At 47.5% G+C, this 18,994-nt stretch overlaps 1 protein-coding gene across 3 annotated transcripts in view; it reads left to right on the top strand.

The window, feature by feature from the left end:
• The window catches only part of AFAP1L1 (actin filament associated protein 1 like 1), a 72,482-nt gene that overhangs the window by 16,680 nt on the left and 36,808 nt on the right, over window positions 1–18,994 (top strand). For 2 of the 3 annotated variants that reach the window (XM_055285674.2, XM_055285675.2), the window contains exons 2-6: window positions 10,931–11,059; window positions 11,694–11,777; window positions 12,557–12,654; window positions 13,841–13,949; window positions 18,022–18,120. In XM_055285674.2, coding sequence (XP_055141649.1) covers window positions 10,931–11,059; window positions 11,694–11,777; window positions 12,557–12,654; window positions 13,841–13,949; window positions 18,022–18,120 — 519 coding nt within the window. Of the gene's footprint in view, window positions 1–22; window positions 278–10,930; window positions 11,060–11,693; window positions 11,778–12,556; window positions 12,655–13,840; window positions 13,950–18,021; window positions 18,121–18,994 lie in introns of those variants that run through there. The other variant, XM_055285676.2, reaches the window with a different exon arrangement.

Here is an 18,994-nt window from a genome sequence, read left to right as displayed (position 1 = left end):
TGTCACAGTTTTCCACTTCCTCCTGGACCCATTTCCTTTGTGAGCTCAACAGGGAGGAATCCGCAGACAAAGGAACAATTCTGGGAGAGCCCAGTCCCACAGCCAAAAGCTGTTTCCTCAGAAGCGGGTGGCCTTCCCCTACCCCCTCCTGTGTGGTCTGGAAATGCCTTGGGGAGAAAAAGCTATGGCTTCCCTGGAGGCCCAGAGCTGAGAAACAAAATGCTCCAAGTGACGGCCCTCCTGGTGGATGACGGGAACCTGGGCAGAGCTGATGCGAGTAAGGCCATTGAGGATGTGAGGCTTCCCTGAGCCTGTCACCCGAGCCTGACTCCTGGGAAGAGTGGCACCCAGAAACTCCCCATGACCACCCTGTCTTCCTGAAATAACAGTGCGTCAAAGAATGGTGCTCTACCATCTCTAACAATAATCCCTACGATTTACCAGCCTTTTTCCAGCCATTCTTCATTTCCCCCTCACATAAACCTGTGCATGGGCTTTCTAAGCCCCTTCTTACAGAAGAGAAAAATGATTCTGAGGGGGTTAAATAACTCACCCAAAATTACATACTGGCAAATGGGAGGAGTTAGAGCCCAAACCAAGTCCTCCAAGTCCCAAATTCTTCCCACTATTTTTTGCCTTCTCCCTTCTTATGAATGTTTCTGTGTTTCTATCCTGTGGAGTGAAATTTGTACTATTCTCTTAAGCATAAAAGGATATTCAGTTTCCTGCAATCGCTGTAATTAACACACACAAAAGTCTTCCAAGGTGACCTCACTACCCCTGCCCTCCCTCACACAGGGGCTATATTTAACTCTTGGAAAGCACTAAGACGGAGGCATTGGCTTTGCAGCTGGGTGTTTTTTTTTCTGCCCCTTTGTCATTCTTTTCCAGCCCACATGTACAGTGGGCTTCCCTATCCAAGCTGGGACAACAGGAAGTGTTTGTCTTAGTGATAAACAATGCGAGTCCAACCAGTGCCATCTCCTTCTACATTCTGCCTACTGTTTGGCCTTCACTTGGACTCAGAGAAGTGCTTGTAAATTCAGAGGAAGGAAGGGAGATGTCCTGATGGCCCCAGCTGGGTAGATTTGCAACAACTTGGAAGAGTCTGTGGGCAGGGGAAGGAGAGATTTCTCAACCCAGGAAGTGAAGGGCAGTTCTGCCAGCCTCACCTGAGGAGCTGGTGACCTCTCTGCAAGAGTAAATCCAGAGCTGGACACAGACAGAAGAAGCATCCTGAAGGAAAACTGGGGGAGGCATAACAACTAGATCCTCTAGTATTCTCATTCTAGCATCCTCAGTTTCCACATGTGTAAGTGGGGCTAATCTACCTTATTGTAAGACTTAATTTATGGGTCGGGAGCGGTGGCTCACTCCTGTAATCCCAGCACTTTGGGAGGCCGAGGCGGGTGGATGACGAGGTCAGGAGATCGAGACCATCCTGGCTAACATGGTGAAACCCCTTCTCTACTAAAAATACAAAAAATTAGCTGGGCATGGTGGCGCACGCCTGTAGTCTGAGCTACTCGGAAGGCTGAGGCAGGAGAATTGCTTGAACCGGGGAGGTGGAGGTTGCAATGAGCTGAAATCGTGCCACTGCATTCCACCCTGGGCAATAGAGCCTCCGTCCCTCAAAAATAAGACTTAATTTATGTAAATAATACATGTAAATCACTTAAAGCAGAATATGTCTTATAGTAGTAATGGAAGAGTAATGGAGATAGCTAACATTTACTGAGCGCTTACTACGTACCAGACTCTGTTCCAGGCACATTCACATGTGTCGGGGCCTGTTCCCGCTGGTGAGGTAGATACGCTCATGTTACTGATGGTGTACATGAGGCACAGGTAGTTACGTGAGTGCCCCAGAGGTACACTGTTTGGAAATTGGGGAACAGGAATTAAACTCAAGTGGTTTAGGTTGCTCAATATCTGTTATCATTATTTCTCAGTGTATATGTTAGAATTAAAATCCACCAACTACAAAATGTGCATCACTAAATCAATTGGCAGCCGTATTCATGTGAGGGATATAAGTTGAACAAAATAGAGCATTTGGGAGCTTAGCCAAGTGAAAAATTGGGCTTTTGCCTCCTTTTACATGCTGGGGGTACTTTTTGTTGCCTGATTTTTTTTCTCTTTTTCAAGCCTCTCTTTACTATACTGAGCCACTATAAGGCCAGACATGGTTTTAAAATCACATTAACTAGCCGTTAGACTTTATCAACTCTTAAAAGAAAATAAACTTTGCTCCAAGAATTTATTGTTCCATGTATACTTAAACATCTGCCCTATGTTTGGCGCTAGCCAAAGCTGGCAATGTTCCTGCACTCGAGGAGCTCAGGCTTAATTTGGGGAAAGTGACCATCATCAAAAAATACATAAGTAAATACAAAATCTTGCCATGTGAAGTGCCACAGGGAGAGATACTTGATGCTACCATGGCATAAAATGGGGGGAGTAGGTGCAGTGAAGAGGACAAGGAAGGTATCCCTGAGGAAGTCAGGACTGAGTAGAGCTAAACAGGATGTTACTGGCTGGCAGGGGAAAGGAGTTCTGATAGGCAAAAAGAACAGCTCATCAAAGTCCCTGAGTTGAGAGGCTGAGGAACAGAGCGTGAGGACAGCCTGGAAGGAGGTGTCTCTGGAAAAGCCTGCAGGGTGCCTAACGCCTGTAATCCCAACACTTTGGGAGGCTGAAGTGGGCAGATCATAAGGTCAAGAGATCGACACCATCCTGGCCAACATGGTGAAACCCCGTCTCTACTAAAAATACAAAACTTAGTTGGGCATGGTGGCGTACACCTATAGTCCCAGCTACTTGGGAGGCTGAGGCAGGAGAATAACTTGAACCCGGGAGGCAGAGGTTGCAATGAGCCGAGATCGCGCCACTACACTCCAGCCTGGAGACAGAACATGACTCCGTCTAAAAAAAAAAAGGAAGGGAGGGAGGAAGGGAGGGAGGGAGGGAGGGAGGGAAAAGAAAAGCCTGCAGGGTTTGAAAGTCACAGAAAAGGCTGCTCTTCCTTTCCTTCACCCTACCCAAGCACTGAGCTCACATCTGATCAGCATACTGCTTTTCTTTCCAGGGTGACTTGCCTCCCCACTGGTACAGTGGGTCATGCCCCACTAATATGGTCGTTTGTTAAAACACAGTATGCAGAAAGTTCTCTCTAAAATAATGATCGGAAATGTTCCAAGTAATGCACTGGTTCTTTCTCCAGAACAGGAGGCTTTATGAGATGGAAATTGGGTCATTTTTCTTTGCATAAGAAAGGAAATTTGAGTAAATCAAAAGAAAAATTGTAGGCCCTTCATAAAACCACAGCCTCACAGTGGTCTTTTTCCATTTTTAAATGGTGCTAGTTGCACTTACTCTGACTTTGAAAACAAAGAAGGATAAGTTATCTTTGTGATCTCTGTAAAGAGGCTGGTCAAATAGTGAGATGGGGAAAAGAGAAGTTGTATATTTTCCCACGGCTTTGCATTTAATGAATTTGTAATTTGCAAGCTGTTTCCAAGCATTTTTATATGTTCTAGAGTCTGAAAGGTACACAGGAATGAGATCATGAGTCCAAGTGCCCAGCACTGGGCCTAGTTTGATAGGAGCCAATACAGGGTTTATTATTCTTGTGACTTGCTGAAATTTAATTACTCACTTGTCTTTTGTTATGAACTCATTATCTTTGTGATTTATAAATAAATCTGACCTTCTGTGTGCTAGTGTCCTTTCTGGCTGTGATAAATACCTCTTGCTTTTCACTCAGGCTGCATCAGGGATGTGAACCAGGTAGCAAGTGGTAGTACTTTTTATTGATAGCTTAATTTCTACTATCTAATATCTTATTTTGATTTCAGTCATATGGGGAGGAGTGAGGAGAAGATAGAAAAGTGATCTTACTCTTAGTTGGGCACTCACCAGGAACAATAAGCACTTAGCAGCCTAATCTTAGATATATTTTAAATAGGTTTCTAAATTTATTTGAAAAACTTTTTTGCAACCCAGAGAATAATTATCCCTCATCTTGGGTTTCTGAGCCTCTCTGCCTCACTTAAAAGATTGAAAACTTATAAACAATGATTAGTCCATTTCTTCCTGTTGTATCTTTTTTCATCGTTGGAATTCACTGTACCTCCCTAAGACTCAACTCAACCAAGCAAGATAGATGGAATTTATTCGTGGTTCTAAATAAACTGGAGACATAAAGACAGTTCTGTCCTGATGCCCGAGTCTGCCAAGAGCAAAGACAGGAGAGGGGGGCAGCTTAGGAATTGGGAACAAAATTTTTCCTGACTGGGGACAGCAAGGACCCAGGATATCTGGGTTGCGTTACTACCCCTCCGTCTAGAAGATACTGTCTCCTCACCTTGCATGGAGGGGGTCCTTGGAATCTGAGCACCCTGAGGGAAGGGGCTTCGCCAGCTCCTTGTGCCACAGCCATCCCAAGCTCAGTGTCAGGGCCAGAGCCATGAATAGTTCACAGGATGAGGCTTGCAGAGTCCCACCATGCCCTCTTTTCCCTATACTATCCTCCTTTGTGCCTACCACTGCACCTGAAACTCCATGGGGCGATCACAGATGAGTGAAGAGAGCAGCCATTGAGTGCCTGAGCACCATACACATCAGTTCATTTCATCTTCACCATGACCTTGTGAAGCAGCTACTGTGATCACCCCCACTGTTTGCAGATGAAGAATCAGAAGCTTAGGAAAGTTTAGAAGTTTCCCCCAGAGGCCCACAGCTAGAAAATGACAGAGCTGGCAGGGGAGCCCAAATTGTCCAAGCCTGTGCTTTTAGCCACTCTTCCATGACTTAAGCATCAAGCTTTGTGTTAGTATTGTATGAACTTAACACAAAATACTTTTTCCCCCAACTGGTTGTGTGACCATAACTAAGTTAAATAACCTCTTGGACACTCACTTGCTACATGTTTAATATAAGAGGATTAGACTAGGCCATCAAAATATTGTATTCATTGAGTAAATGTTCATTGGGCATCTACTGTATACTGATTGAGACACAGACCCTGTCCTCCTGGAGCTTGTTACAACTATAGCAAATCTGTTCCTAATGCTATCTGATCAATACTGTGGAGTCTCCATAGTTCTGGAAAGTATTAGAAAATAACAACAATGACAAAACAATATGCAATATGGCTATCATTTAGTGAATGTTCGTTCGAAGCATGGTGCCATACAAAGTGCTTCACAAGCATAACCTTACCTAGTTTTCCAACCCTATGCGGTTGGGATCCTATTATTCTCATTTTGCCTATGATAAAACCAGGGCTTAAAATTTCTAATGTGCCCCTCATTGCACAGCTCAGAAGTGGCAGTGCAAGAATCCCAATATACATGGGTCCGACCCCAGAGCCCTAGCCACTGCACTATTCTAAGCAAGACTCCATGCTCCAGCTATTTGTAATCTTCAGGGGCTCCTATTCCCACCTTGACTCTCAGTTATTTCAGAAGAGGATAACTAATGATTTTTTTTTAAGGAATAGGAGAGGTCTTCCCACATTCCTTATGTCCTCTGTAGAATATTTTTTCTGGTGGAGTATTTTGCAGAGGTTGAACCTTGGACTGCCCCCATCAGAATCACTTGGAGTACTTGTAAAAATGCAAGTTCCTGGATCCAGGACAGGCCTAGCAAATTAGACTTTCTGGATAGGAGGTCTGGGAATGTGCATTTCCAACAATCCCGCTGGAGGAGTCTTTTCTTACTAAAAATTGAGGTTACTGTCCTGTTGGTATATATGAGCCCTAACCGAATCACTTGTCATATGCCTTATACCCATATGACCGCTCCAATTTAAATTCTCTAATGTTTTAAATCTCTGTGGTTTGAATTCTCTAAAATTAAAGATGAAGCTGTCATCAAACTTCTGTATTCACTGTGATTGAAAGCTAGCTTCTTAGGGTGAGCTCTGTATTGTTCTGGAAGAGCCCAGCACTGGCTGAAAGGTTTCTTACATCCATGATGTATATTGGGTTTTCTCTGGGATGAGATCCCTGCTATTAATTCAGGTATTTGCTTTCAGTGGTCTATTTTTTTTCTATGAGATCTTCACAGTTGAAGTTCTGAAGTTCAAACAGGCCCAGTGGGGAGAGGGCCTTCACGCAGGAATTTCAGCCTCACGGTGAGGGTTTCCACCCACAGGTAAAGGTATCCCTAGACCAGGAGCCCCACGAAGTCATGGCCCAGAGCCCTCCACTGGAGGGCTGTGAGAGGAAGCCCAGAATTCACATCTGCCCACCTCCCCCCAGCCCCAGCCTGGCCTCCTCATCTCTGCTGCACTGAGCTAGGCTGAAGTCTTCTGATGGAGCATTCAGGTGTGGGGTCAGACAGTCCAGGGTTCAAGGTCTGACTTTACTGCTTACTGGCTGAGTAACTTCACTTCTCTGAGCCTCCATTTCCTCCTTTGTAGGGCATTGGAGGATTAAATGAGATAATGTGCATTAACTGCCCAGCACAGAGTAACTGCTCAGCTCCAGTGAAATATTTGCAGGTTCAGTGCAAGCTGTGCTTTGCCCCATGGTTCCCCTCCCTCTGCCCCTGCTGCCTGCCAGATCCGTTCAGGTCGCAGAAACCCCGCCAGGACTGGCAGCCCCTCATTCTCCATCTGCTTCTCTCAGATACACTCAGTCCCTTTCTTCTCCTTTGGTCTGTTTGAACTTTGGTGATCAAATCTCAGTTAAAGGAAGAGCACATAGATGTCAAGGTCCCATGTTAAGAATCCCATCAAAGACCAGGAAGGAAACAAAAAAGGTATTACAAAGCTTGGGTGCAAGAGCTCAGGTTTTTAAATGCAGAGCACTCATGCAGAACCAAACTGTTCTTATTTAGAAACGACTATAACAAACCTTAAATTAGAAGCAGTAGAGTGTTTAGAAGCCAGAAAGCTGCCACCCATAGGCATTTACTGATAGCAACAAGAAATTGTTGGAACCTTACAGCAAAAAGAAAGAGAGACAGAAGGAAAGAAAGAAACAAAAGAAGGGAGAGAGGGGAAAATAAAAGGAAAAAAGAAAGGGAGGGAGAATGGAGAGAGAGAGGAAGGGAGGGAAGTGGGGAAGGAGGGAAGGAAGGAAGAAAGGGAGGGAGGAACAGATTTAAAAATCCCAAAAAGTTTAGCAATCATTAGTCATTCACTGGGGGGCAGCAGTTTTTAAAGTGTAGCTAGGGATGAGGGGGTTGCCTGGGGGCAGTCCCCAAGATGTTTTCAGGGGGTTTGTAAGGTCCAGACAACTTCTGTATAGTACTAAGACATTATATACCTTTTCACTCCCATTCTCTACAAGTTTACAGTGGAGTTTTCCAGGCACAACCTGTGATGAAGGGGTAACTTTGAAGGCTAGTGGGATAAGTATCTGTGTGTTCTTGTGTTTTAAAGATTTTTCAGTTTTAATGTTAATACAGTAAATATTGATAGATACAACCCACATAAAACAAAAGCAATTTGGGGTCCTCAACAATTTTGTTTAAGACAGGGTTTTGCTCTGTTACCCAGGCTGGAGTGCAGTGGCACAGTCACTACTCACTGCAACCTCCACCTTCCAGGATCAAGCGATCCTCCCACCCAGCCTGCTGAGTAGCTGGGACTACAGGCACATGCCACCACTCCCAGCTTATTTTTTGTATACCTTTGTAGATGGGATTTCGCCATGTTGCCCAGTCTGATCTCAAATTCCTGAGCTCAAGTGATTCACCCACCTCGGCCTCCCAAAATGTTGAGATTACAGGTGTGAGCCAACACGCCTGGCCCAATAATTTTTAAAAGTATAAAAAGACCCTGATACCAAAAAGTTTCAGAATAACCGGTATAGGGATAAACAGCCCAGTGCACCCCTGAGCTATAGCATCCTGTGGGAGAGCAGAGGGGTATCATGTGCTTTTGAATGTGAGTTATGGCTGCAGGGCCACAGGAGGGCTCCCAGGCCACCTGCGGCTACCTTCTTGCATCTGCCGTGGCCTCCCTTGTGAGTAATTACCTATGAGGGAATACGCATGTTTGTGTGTATGAGACAGAGAGAGAATGCGCATTGGGACAGTTGGAACAATCTCTTACTCATTTTTTCTAAGCCCCGCCCAGGGGCTATGCTGACACATAATTAGTGCTCAGTAAGTGTTTTGGAATTGAGTTAACCAACATTTAGTGTATGTATTAGTCTGTTCTCATGCTGCTAATAAAGACTAATAAATAAATACCTGAAACTGGGTAATTTGTAAAGGAAAGAGGCTTAATTGACTCACAATTCATCATGGCTAGGGAGGCCTCAGGAAACTTACAATCGTGGCAGAAAGGGAAGCAAACACATCCTTCACATGGTGGCAACAAGGAGAGATGCCAAGAAAAAAGGGGAAAAGCCCCTTATAAAACCATCAGGTCTCACTATCACGAGAACAGCAGCACAGGGGTAACCATCTCCATGATTCAGTTATCTCCCACTGGGTCCCTCCCATGATACGTGGAGGTCCTGGGAGCAACAATTCAAGATGAGATTTGGGTGGGGACACAGCCAAGCCATATCAGTGTGTCTGTTGAGGGCGCTAAAGAGGTTTGTTATTCCATTTGAAAAGATTTCCTTGAAAATAGCTAAAGTTTGGCTAAAATGATTTTAAATAATTACCTGCTTTAAAGAGGGAAACATCTTCATCCGGAACCCGTGTTTATGTGATATGGCAGGGCCCAGGCCCTGGAGGCAGCAGGACCTCCAGGCACCTTTCACCTGGGCTCTGGAGGCGAGCAGTGCCCCCCAGAGCTGTGCCACTCTGATCCCTAGGGATCACACAGATTTGGAATCAGTCTGGCTCTACCTCTCAAGCTGTGCCACTATCCCATAGCTGCCACAGCCTCAGCGTCATCTTCTGAAAAAAAGGCATCCCAGTAGGACTGCTCACAGATGTGCCCTGGGGATTGGATGGAAACACACACAGAAAGCCCCTCCCTCAGTGCCCAGCAGCTGAGAGTGCACACGAGATAGGAGCTGTCCACATCAGCCTTGAGCTCATTGTCAGCGAGTTTGGGGTGATGATGGATTTTGCCACAGAGAGACTGCAGCATCATGTTTTCCTAACAAGGGTCACTATCTATACATAAGATTTATATTTAAAAGAAGGTCCTAGTGTGGTCATCTGTTCATTCCTGTCTTGTCAGACACATGAAGAGCACCCACACTGAGCAGGCCCCAGACCAGATGATAAGGAAGCAGAGAGTCACAGTCCAGTCCATGCCTGCTAGAGCCTCACAGCCTGCCAACGGAAGCAGGCACTCAGGGATCAGGACAGATCAGTGTAGTAAATTCTTCAGTGACAGCAAGAATAGCTGACTTGTGGTGAGCATTCACTCTGTGCTGGGCAAGGCCCTTTGAATGCCTGGTGTCATTAATTCTCACAGCCACCCTATGAGGCAGGTGCTGTTATTATCCCCGCTTTACAAGAGGAAACTGAGGAACCCACAGGTTAAGTGATTGGCTAATGAATGATAGAGTCTGAATTTGAACCCAGGCGATCTGGCTCCAGGGCCTGTTCTCTTCTGCATGGTGCTGTATCTCCTCCTACACCTCCAGGCCCTGCAGCTCCGGGTCAGTGTCTCCTGTTTCCTCAGGAGGGCCCAGGGTGGGGAACAGCACATGAAGTTAAGAGTCATGGCTGGAGCTGAGGTCCTGGCTTTTCTTGCCTCTGTGTAACTTCAGGCAAGTTATTTATCTTCTCTGAGCCTTAGTGTCTTCGTCTAAAAGGTAGGGGTGATCATGGGACCTACTTCAAAACTTGTTGGGAGGAAAAAAGAAAATACTGTGAGTCAATATATCTCTGGTTAAAAGAAGAGAATGAAGAAAGCAGCTTCACTCTAGGCTCTGCTAGCTGTGTGATCCTGGAGAAGGTATTTAACCTCCCGGAGCTTTAGTTTCATCCTCCATGTAATGAAGATAATAAAATACTTGATACACGATTTAAATGAGACAATAAAATCTAAAAGGGCTGAATATAACTGATAATGATTGTTCAGCACAGGTTAGCTTCTGTTATCACGCCTAAATGCTTAGTGGGTTGCAAAGCAGGGCAATACTACTGTGATGAAGCTGGTCTTTGGTTCTAAGGCAAACCAAGTCCCAAGTTACTTTTCAGGACAGGGAGACATCAGTGACATCATGGTCTTGGCACACTGAAGTCCTTAAAGGACTCTGTGCTCTAGGATCTTGCAACTCAGATGGTCCAGGACCACCAGCATCAGCTGCAGCTGGGTGCGGATCAGAAATGCAGAATCTTGGATCCCACCCCACACCTCCTGAATCAGAATTTGCATTTTGACAAGATCCCCAGGTAATTCTCACACACACTCAAGTTTGAGAAGCACTGGTGTCACGTGGAAAGAAAGAATGGCACTGATAACATGGAGTGAGAAGGGTTAATGTTTAGTTTGGCTGTGGCCAAGGCACCGGAAACAGAAGGTTCCAGAGATTGAAGCACATGAACTGATGGGACAGGAAGGCCCTCTTTCCTGCCTGTGTCCTGGATGGCCAGGGGCTCCAGCCTGAGACCTGTGCTGAGCTTTGAGCTGCAGTGAGAAAGGACCCTGGTCAAGCAAAGCAGAGGGCAATCTGGGACAGAGGGAGGCCTGAGAGCCTCTGCTCGGGGCTGCCTGAGCTCAGCGTTGCCAAGTGAGCCCAGGGAGGTCCAGTCCTTGGGCCAAGGCCAGCTGAGGTAGAGTGGGGAGACCCGGAGAAACACCACAGGACTAACTGAGCAGGACCCTCTCACAGGAGCTGGGTGGCAGGGCTGGGACAGTTGAGAGCCCCCGGGTCTGCTTGCACACCTGGACCTGCCCTCTGACCCCTGCCCCCCAACTCTAGGTGGTGGGGGGCCGAGCTCCCCGGCACAGAGCTGTGACTGTGCAGCTGTGACTGTGCCCGTCCGCCTTCCTCCGCAGTGCTGGAGCAGCTGCTCCCAGAGCTCACCGGGCTGCTCAGCCTCCTGGACCACGAGTACCTCAGCGATACCACCCTGGAAAAGAAGATGGCCGTGGCCTCCATCCTGCAGAGCCTGCAGCCCCTTCCAGGTCAGCCGCCAGCAGCCTGCCTGGAGGAGCTCCACTTACGTAGGACAACAAAACCTCCCTTCACCTGACTCAAGAACATGCAGGAACCTCTGTCCCACCCCCACCCCCAGGGGCTGCCGCAGGAGGAAGGCTAAGCCCTGGACACAGCGTCCAATGCATTCCATGCGAGCTCTTGCCCAATGTCCTTGTCCACTGGGGCCCCACCTTCCCACCGACAGCCCTGGCTGTGCTCTTTGTACTCCTTCACCCCTGCCCTCCACACACACACAACACACACACTCACATAGAACACACACAACCACATACCCCCCACACTGACCTACAACACATGCACACAGTCCCTCACACACCCACCACACCTGACACATGACACGCACACACCCTAGCATATGCCTGACAGCCCCAGTAATCTGTTTCCGTACTGGGCTTCTGGGCCTCCTTTTACTTGGAGAAAGAGATCCTCAATACCAGTGTAAAAACTAAAACAAAGTTTGAAAACCAGTGAAATAATTTAGGACTTGAATGCGCTTTGCAAAGTGAGCACTATGTCCATGTGGGCTAGAAGTATGAGTGGGACAGGGGAGACCTGGTCCCTCCTCCTTCACAGCTGGCATGTCCCACTTCTTCCTCACAGCAAAGGAGGTCTCCTACCTGTATGTGAACACAGCAGACCTCCACTCGGGGCCCAGCTTCGTGGAGTCCCTCTTTGAAGAATTTGGTAAGTGACCATCTCCCAACCTCAGCTACGGAGCCATCCCTCTTTCCCTGTGTGTGCAGAAGGGTCCCCCGACTGGGCTGGGCCTCGCTCTAACATCGCATCATTAAGTCGCTTTGGGCCAGTCCTTGGCCCCTCTGGGATCTGCCAGCTCTGAAAGTCTAATCAAAGTCCGCATAGGAATAGGAATTCAGCTCAGAGACTTGAGGAATGGTAGGGATGACCATGCAGTCCAAAGAAGGCATGGCACATTAGGGTGTTTCTTTGCCGGCCACTCCCAGGTGATTGCCACTTAAGACACTGGGCTGAGTGGTGCAGTGGCTCAGCAGAAATGAGAGCTTGCATGGCTGCCATGGGCATGGGAGCAGCTGAGCTGGCTGCATGCAGAGTACCTGCCGTCCTAGCTCTATCCTGAGGGAAGACAGCCCTGTTCAACACAGAAAGAAAGCTACAGGCCTTGGTGAGAGAGTTTTGGGGACTCATAGACTTAGGGAGCACACTGTGCCTTTATAACATAGCCCTCAAATATTTCCAATGTACGAAAACAAGTATGATTTTATTTGATCCTCTCTATAATCCTGGAAAACAGACAAGGCAGGCATCATTGCTGCCAGCGTACAGATGAGTTTCAGAGTCATAAGTCATTTGCTTAGGGTTACTAATGGAGGGGTGGTGGAGCCCGACCTCACACTCAGGTCTCCTGACCCCAAATCCAGCCCCCTTCCCCTGGGCTGTGCTGCTCATCCTTGGCTTTCTTTGCCCAATGGCCTGTCCCTCTGTAGACTGTGACCTGAGTGACCTTCGGGACATGCCAGAGGATGATGGGCAGCCCAGCAAAGGAGCCAGCCCTGAGCCAGCCAAGAGCCCATGCCTGAGAAACGTGAGTCACGGCCTGGGTTCCCACACCTCAGGGCCTCTGTCCCTCTGGAGGAGGCAAGGGAAGCTCTCCCCTTCACGCTGGGTGCCCTCCTGGCAGTTTTGGACCCTATTGTCTCTCTCGGGTTGTGGGTGAGGGCACAGGCAGCACCGTGTGAACATTTCAATGGCTTGTGATGTGCTCGCTGTGTGTTTTTTTCTTCTGTATTTTTATTTTTATTCTTTATTTTGCCACCTTCCTGACTGGGAAGTCACTGTGTTTGTGCTGAGCAGGGAGAATGTGGTGAACTTATCTGTGCCCTCAGGCCCGAAGGACGTCACCAGCCCAACTTCTGATTGCATAACATAAGCCGGGCTATGGAAAAAGCTCTGGACCAGGAGTTGGGTGACCTCTGCCCGCCCCCATGACTCTGCTGTGTAGCCTTGGGCGAGTCGCTTCTCTTCTCTGAGCCTGAGTTTGTCACCTACAGAATGAAAGACTGGACCAGATATAGGATGCCCAACCTTGGGGCCATGGAATTAGAGCAAGGGGCTCATAATCACAACAAGCTTTGTCTGTCAACTGCATAATTCATTGTCATCATCACCAGCAACAGTACCAGTCACTAACAACTTACCATGTCCTTTACATGCTGACAGCAACTGAATGAGGCTGGCACGATTGTTATCCCCATTTTACAGATGAGGAAACTGAGGCTCAGAGAGAATGAGTGATATGACCCATGTCCCACAACTCACACGTGGCAGAACTTAGCTGTAAAGCCACGGTTCCCCTGGCCCAGTGGCTCAGCACTCAGCTGCGGGTGGTTCTGCCTCACTAAAGAACAGGCCTCACGCTTCCTTGTCCTACTGCACCTCGTGTGTGTGTAGACATGGTTACAGAGTAGTGCAGAACTCACAGTAGCTTCTGGTAATTCTACATGTGCTCAGTAAAAAGTATGACTACTACTGTTTGGCAGTCCACAAAACTTGCAGACATTCCAGGGGAACTCTGATGATTAAAAAACTTGGGGTAAGAAGCACTGGATAAATATGCCCTCAAGTTTTACCAGCTCTGTGGCTCTATTAAAAGGTATGGCTTCACATTCACACTGCCTCCTGCCTTCTGTGAGCTCCTGCCTCCCTCTCCCTCAGCCTCCCTCTCCACACTGTGTTCCGCTCCCCTAGCCCGCTTTTTTGTCCCCTTGCAGGCAGCCGACCTGCCTCCACCGCTCCCCAACAAGCCTCCCCCTGAGGACTACTATGAAGAGGCCCTTCCTCTGGGACCCGGCAAGTCACCTGAGTACATCAGCTCCCACAGTAAGTTCTGGTCCCCTTGGTGGGGCTGGGGACTTCCCCTCCCTGAGAAGCCAGATCTAAGTTCCTCTGTGTCCTGTGGGAGCTGGAACTGCAAGCCTGTCACCCTCCCAACCGTGTCACCATTGGCTGAGGAGAAGCTGCCCTGGGCACCTGGCCTCTTTGGTGACAGCCTGGGTGGACCAATGTGTGGGGCCCCAGGGGCTGGGGCTTAGGTTCTAGTCCCAGATCTGTGTGGCCTTGGAAAATCCTCTTGCCCTCTGGATCTCTGTTCTTCCACCCTTAAAACAAGAAAGAGGAACCAGATGCACCGTGTCTGTGTGCTAGGAGGCAGCTACACAGATGACCATCACTATACTGTTCCCCCTACTACTGCTGCTAACCCAAGTGCTCCTCTCGAGTGGGTGGTGAAATTGTTTCAGTAGAATGACATCCTACAGGTGGGTTAGGTTATCGAGTCAATGCATAAAATAAAAAGCACGGGGTCTAAACCAGAGGTTGTCAGAGTAGAGTGGGGGTACCCAGGGGTTCATAAGATGATGTAGGTAGAAATATCAGAAGCTTTACTTCTATTTAATTCAACACATCTTTTAATAAGTTCCATGTGAATGTTTTGTAGTATTTATAATCTGATAATAGCATATTTGTAAAAAAAAAAAAAAAGTTTATACATATATAACATACAAAAATAAACATAAATATATGTATATATTTTTACTAGTAGGTGGGTGCAATAAAATAATTTAGCAGGCACTGGTACAAGTTACCATTGAAAATCCCTTAAATTGGCCATAAAGGAGAGCCTTTGGTCTTTTCATCGGTTTCCTCCAGCATTGCAACACATGGACGTTCTTTTGAATGAAGATCAGATGAAGTCACTTGTTTGGGTAAAAGGACTTAACGTTACATATAAGAAACTGTATCCTAATGTTTGTATGGCTCAGCATGAGTAGTTGAATTTGTATAAGGTAATGTTTGTGTGATGCTGCTCTGTCATTCAGCAGCACAGTGGAATGCTCTGCAACCACCAAAAAATAATCAGATTTCTTTTTTTTTTTTTTTTTTTTTTTTGAGATGGAGTCTCGCTCTGTCGCCTAGGCTGGAGTGCAGTGGCGCAATCTCGGCTCACTGCAAGCTCCACCTCCCGGGTTCACGCCATTCTCCTGCCTCAGCCTCTCCAAGTAGCTGGGACTACAGGCGCCCGCCACCACGCCCGGCTAATTTTTTTGTATTTTTAGTAGAGACGGGGTTTCACCGTGGTCTCGATCTCCTGACCTCGTGATCCGCTCGCCTCGGCCTCCCAAAGTGCTGGGATTACAAGCGTGAGCCACCGCGCCCAGCCAATAATCAGATTTCTAAAATGAATTCTGATCAGCACAGACATATCAGTTTTATTATGTCATTGAAAACATCAAACACAAAATACTGCGTACAACAATTCCATTTGTTTTTTTAAATAGGGTGTACACACACACATACACATACACACATGCATGCATCCATTTTAACAATTTTTCAAGGATATGCAAGGAACTATTAACAGGATTTTCCTGTGGGAAATTAATAAAAATATGGGTGAAGGGAACATATTTTTTCATTCATACTCTTTTGTATTACTGTTTGTGCTTTTTACTGTGGGTGAATTTTTTATTGTGATAAAATGCACATAAAATTAACCATTTCCACCATTTCAAACTGTCCAACAGGTGGCATTTAGTACATTCAGTACATTCACAGTGTTTGCAGCCATCACTACTATCTAGTCCCCAAACATTGTCATCACCCCAGAAGGAAGCCCGTACCACTAAGCAGTCACTCCCCATTCCCCACCCCAGCCCCTGCTAACCACCAATTCACTTTCTGTCCATATGGATTTGCCTATTCTGGACATTTCACATAAATGGAATCATATAATCTGTGGCCTTTTGTGTCTGGCTTCTTTCACTTAGCATGTTTTCTAGGTTCATCCATGTTGTAGCATGCCTCAGAACTTCTTTCCTTTCTATGGCTGAACACTTCCCACCGTACGGATAGACCACATTGGGCTTATCCATTCCTCAGCTGAGGGACCTAGGGCTGATTGCACCTTTTGGCTGTGGTGCTTGGACCAGGTAATCCACAGCCCTCTTCAGCCTTGATAGTCTCAGGTTCTGTTATCACAAACTGCTGTTGGGATGTAAAACAGGCAACTTTATTTTATACATTCAAGGACAGGGAACAGTGCTGCTGGGCCTTGAATCCCAGGTCAAGCCTATTGGCTAGATGGGGCTCCTTCACCTCCCCAGGGAACTCACTTCCCTCTCAGACAGGGCAGAGAAGGCACCTCCCAGAAGCAGCTGGAATCCTGGGGCAGAAGGAAAGGGAGGGCTTCAGGAAGGGCCGGGAACCTTGTCCAGGGAGAGCACGCCAAGCCCATCAGGGAGTATCCTTCCTCTCGCACACAGCGTCCAGCCCTGCCAGGTGTCTGAGTACTGTGTCCCCATGCCCCCTCACCCTTCCCTACTTCACATCTCTGGCCCTGACACCCCTGTTCACCTCCCAGGAGATGTCCAGTGTCTGAGGCCTCAGGGTGCCTGCTGGAAAGGCGGGCTCCGAGCCTCACTTGGGAGATAGAACTGGGTGTCCCAGTTACTGGGAATGTCAGTGCTGCCATCTTCAGAAAACAGATGCACAGGCGGGGCTAGGAGCCCAGAGCAGCATTCTGAAGAGCAGTATGCTGTGAGAGTGAGTTGGACTGGGTGAAGGGAGGGGGGATGTGCACCATCCCCTGAGCAGGCACCCTCAGTTCTGATCCAGGCTCTGTCACCAGCAAACTGTGTGTGGCTTGTTTCCTTGTCTGTAAAATGGGGCTGATATCTACCTCCCTGCCTTGTGGGAATCAAAGGAGACAATCACAGTAATAACAGCTGGCACTTGTTTAGCATATCGTGTGTGCCAGGCGCTGTCCTAAGAATTGACATGAATTGTATCACTAAGCCAAGGTGGGAATTGCTCATGTCACTTTCCAGATGAAGAGTCTGAAATACAGAGAGACTTTTCTTTTTGAGGTCACTCAGTAAATGATAGAGATAGGATTTGAACTCAACTCGGATTGATCCCAAAGCACATGCTCTTAACCATCTGAACTTCAAAGTATGTTCCAGGGACTGCCTGCATCAAAATAACCTTTTTAAAAAATCATTGAATAAATTTTTCCCAACTCATTGGAGTCCAATACGTTTTCTATTTTTATGGATGTTTAGAATTTTCCTATTAGTCATTTTTTAATGCAGATTCTTCAGCACAGCCCACTCCAATGAACCAGAATCTCTGGAGATACAGCCCAGGGGTGTCTATTTTCAAACAACTCCCCAGGTGATTCTGATACAGAATACAGTTTGAGACATCCCACTAACCCCAGCATTGCACCGTACTACCTCCCAGCTCCAAATGGGAAGGTGTTGTGAAAATCTGCACAGGTAGTTGTAGTCACTATTATGCACGATATTATTATCTCCTCTAGTCCAATTCTTTCTTTGCAGTCCCAGAGGTTTAGAAAGAAGTAAGAGGAAGGGCTGAGGTGGAAGAAGATGAGAAGGCAGAGCAGGGAGGGAGGTCTCAGCCCAAGCAGCTGGTACATTGCTCCCTGCAGTGCAAAAATCAGAGCTGTGACCAACACACCACACACACACACACACACACACACACACACCATGCACACATGCAATGCTCTGGGGTCATTGAGGAGGAGCTGACCACTCACTGCCTGAGAAAGTCAGAGGAAAGATCATTGATCTGGGTCTTGATGGATGAGAAGTCCTCTGGTAGAAGAGAGAGGGCACAGGGAAAAGCATGAATACAGGCCGGGAGATATGACAGCCCAGAAGGGCAGTTTCTGGTGACAGGAGCAGAGTGACTGTGGGAAGCTAGAACAGATGAGATGCAGAGAGGAGGCCTCACACCGTGGCCAGAGCTGCTCAGAGTGCCTGCTGTCTCTTCCCTGAGGAGGAGCAGGGGTGTCAGGGTCTCCCCCAGTCCTGGCCCCTGGAGTCTGCCTGCATTTCTCCAAAGTGCAGCTCTTTCTGACAACCCACAGATGGCTGCAGCCCCTCACACTCGATTGTGGATGGCTACTATGAGGACGCAGACAGCAGCTACCCTGCAACCAGGGTGAACGGCGAGCTTAAGAGCTCCTGTAAGTACCAGATGCTGGGCAGGGCTTCTGCCCTTGCAAAGGGCAGGCCTTGTCCTGGCCCTTAGCATGGGTGTGCCCACCAGCCCCTCAACCCAGACCATGGTCACCAGAGAGGCCCAAATGCCCTTATTTTGGGTCACCCCAGCACTCAGTGGAAAGACCACTGGAATGGAAATCAGGAGGCCTGGATCTCACCCTTTCCCTGACTTTTGATAACTGATCTTAGGTGAGTAATTTCTTTTCGCTGAGCCTCAAGTTTCCTTATCTATAAAATGGAGATTTGCTGGGTTATTGTGAGAATAACCAGAGACAACAGATGTCAAGATGAAGGGGTAATGACAATAGCATAAATTTATTGAGCATTTATTGGGTGCCAAACACTTGGCTAAACACTGTCCATGCATTGGTCTTCAAATAGCCGGCTGAAGTGGGTACTGTCATTTATTGTGATCATTTTACTGATGAGGACACTGAAGCTCTGAGAAGGGAAGTAACCAATTTCGCAAAGCAAGGGATAAATCAGTACAACAAAGTGCAAAAGTAGGGGCCAGCCAGGTGTGGTGGCTCACACCTGTAATCCCAGCACTTTGGGAGGCCAAGGCAGGTGGATCACCTGAGGTCAGGAGTTGGAGACCAGCCTGGCGAACATGGTGAAACCCCATCTCTACCAAAAATACAAAAATGAGCCGGGTGTGGTGGTGGGCGCCTATAATCCCAGCTACTTGGGAAGCTGAGACAGGAGAATCACTTGAACTCGGGAGGCAGAGGTTGCAGTGAGCTGAGATCACGCCACCGCACTCCAGCCTGGGTGACAGAGCGAGACTCCATCTCCAAAAAAAAGTAGGGGCCTTAGTCATTACCAGTGTCATGCCTT

Source organism: Symphalangus syndactylus, chromosome 7, assembly GCF_028878055.3.
Source record: "Symphalangus syndactylus isolate Jambi chromosome 7, NHGRI_mSymSyn1-v2.1_pri, whole genome shotgun sequence".
Taxonomy (NCBI): Eukaryota; Metazoa; Chordata; class Mammalia; order Primates; family Hylobatidae; genus Symphalangus; species Symphalangus syndactylus.
This window is presented reverse-complemented; position numbering and strand designations above follow the sequence as displayed.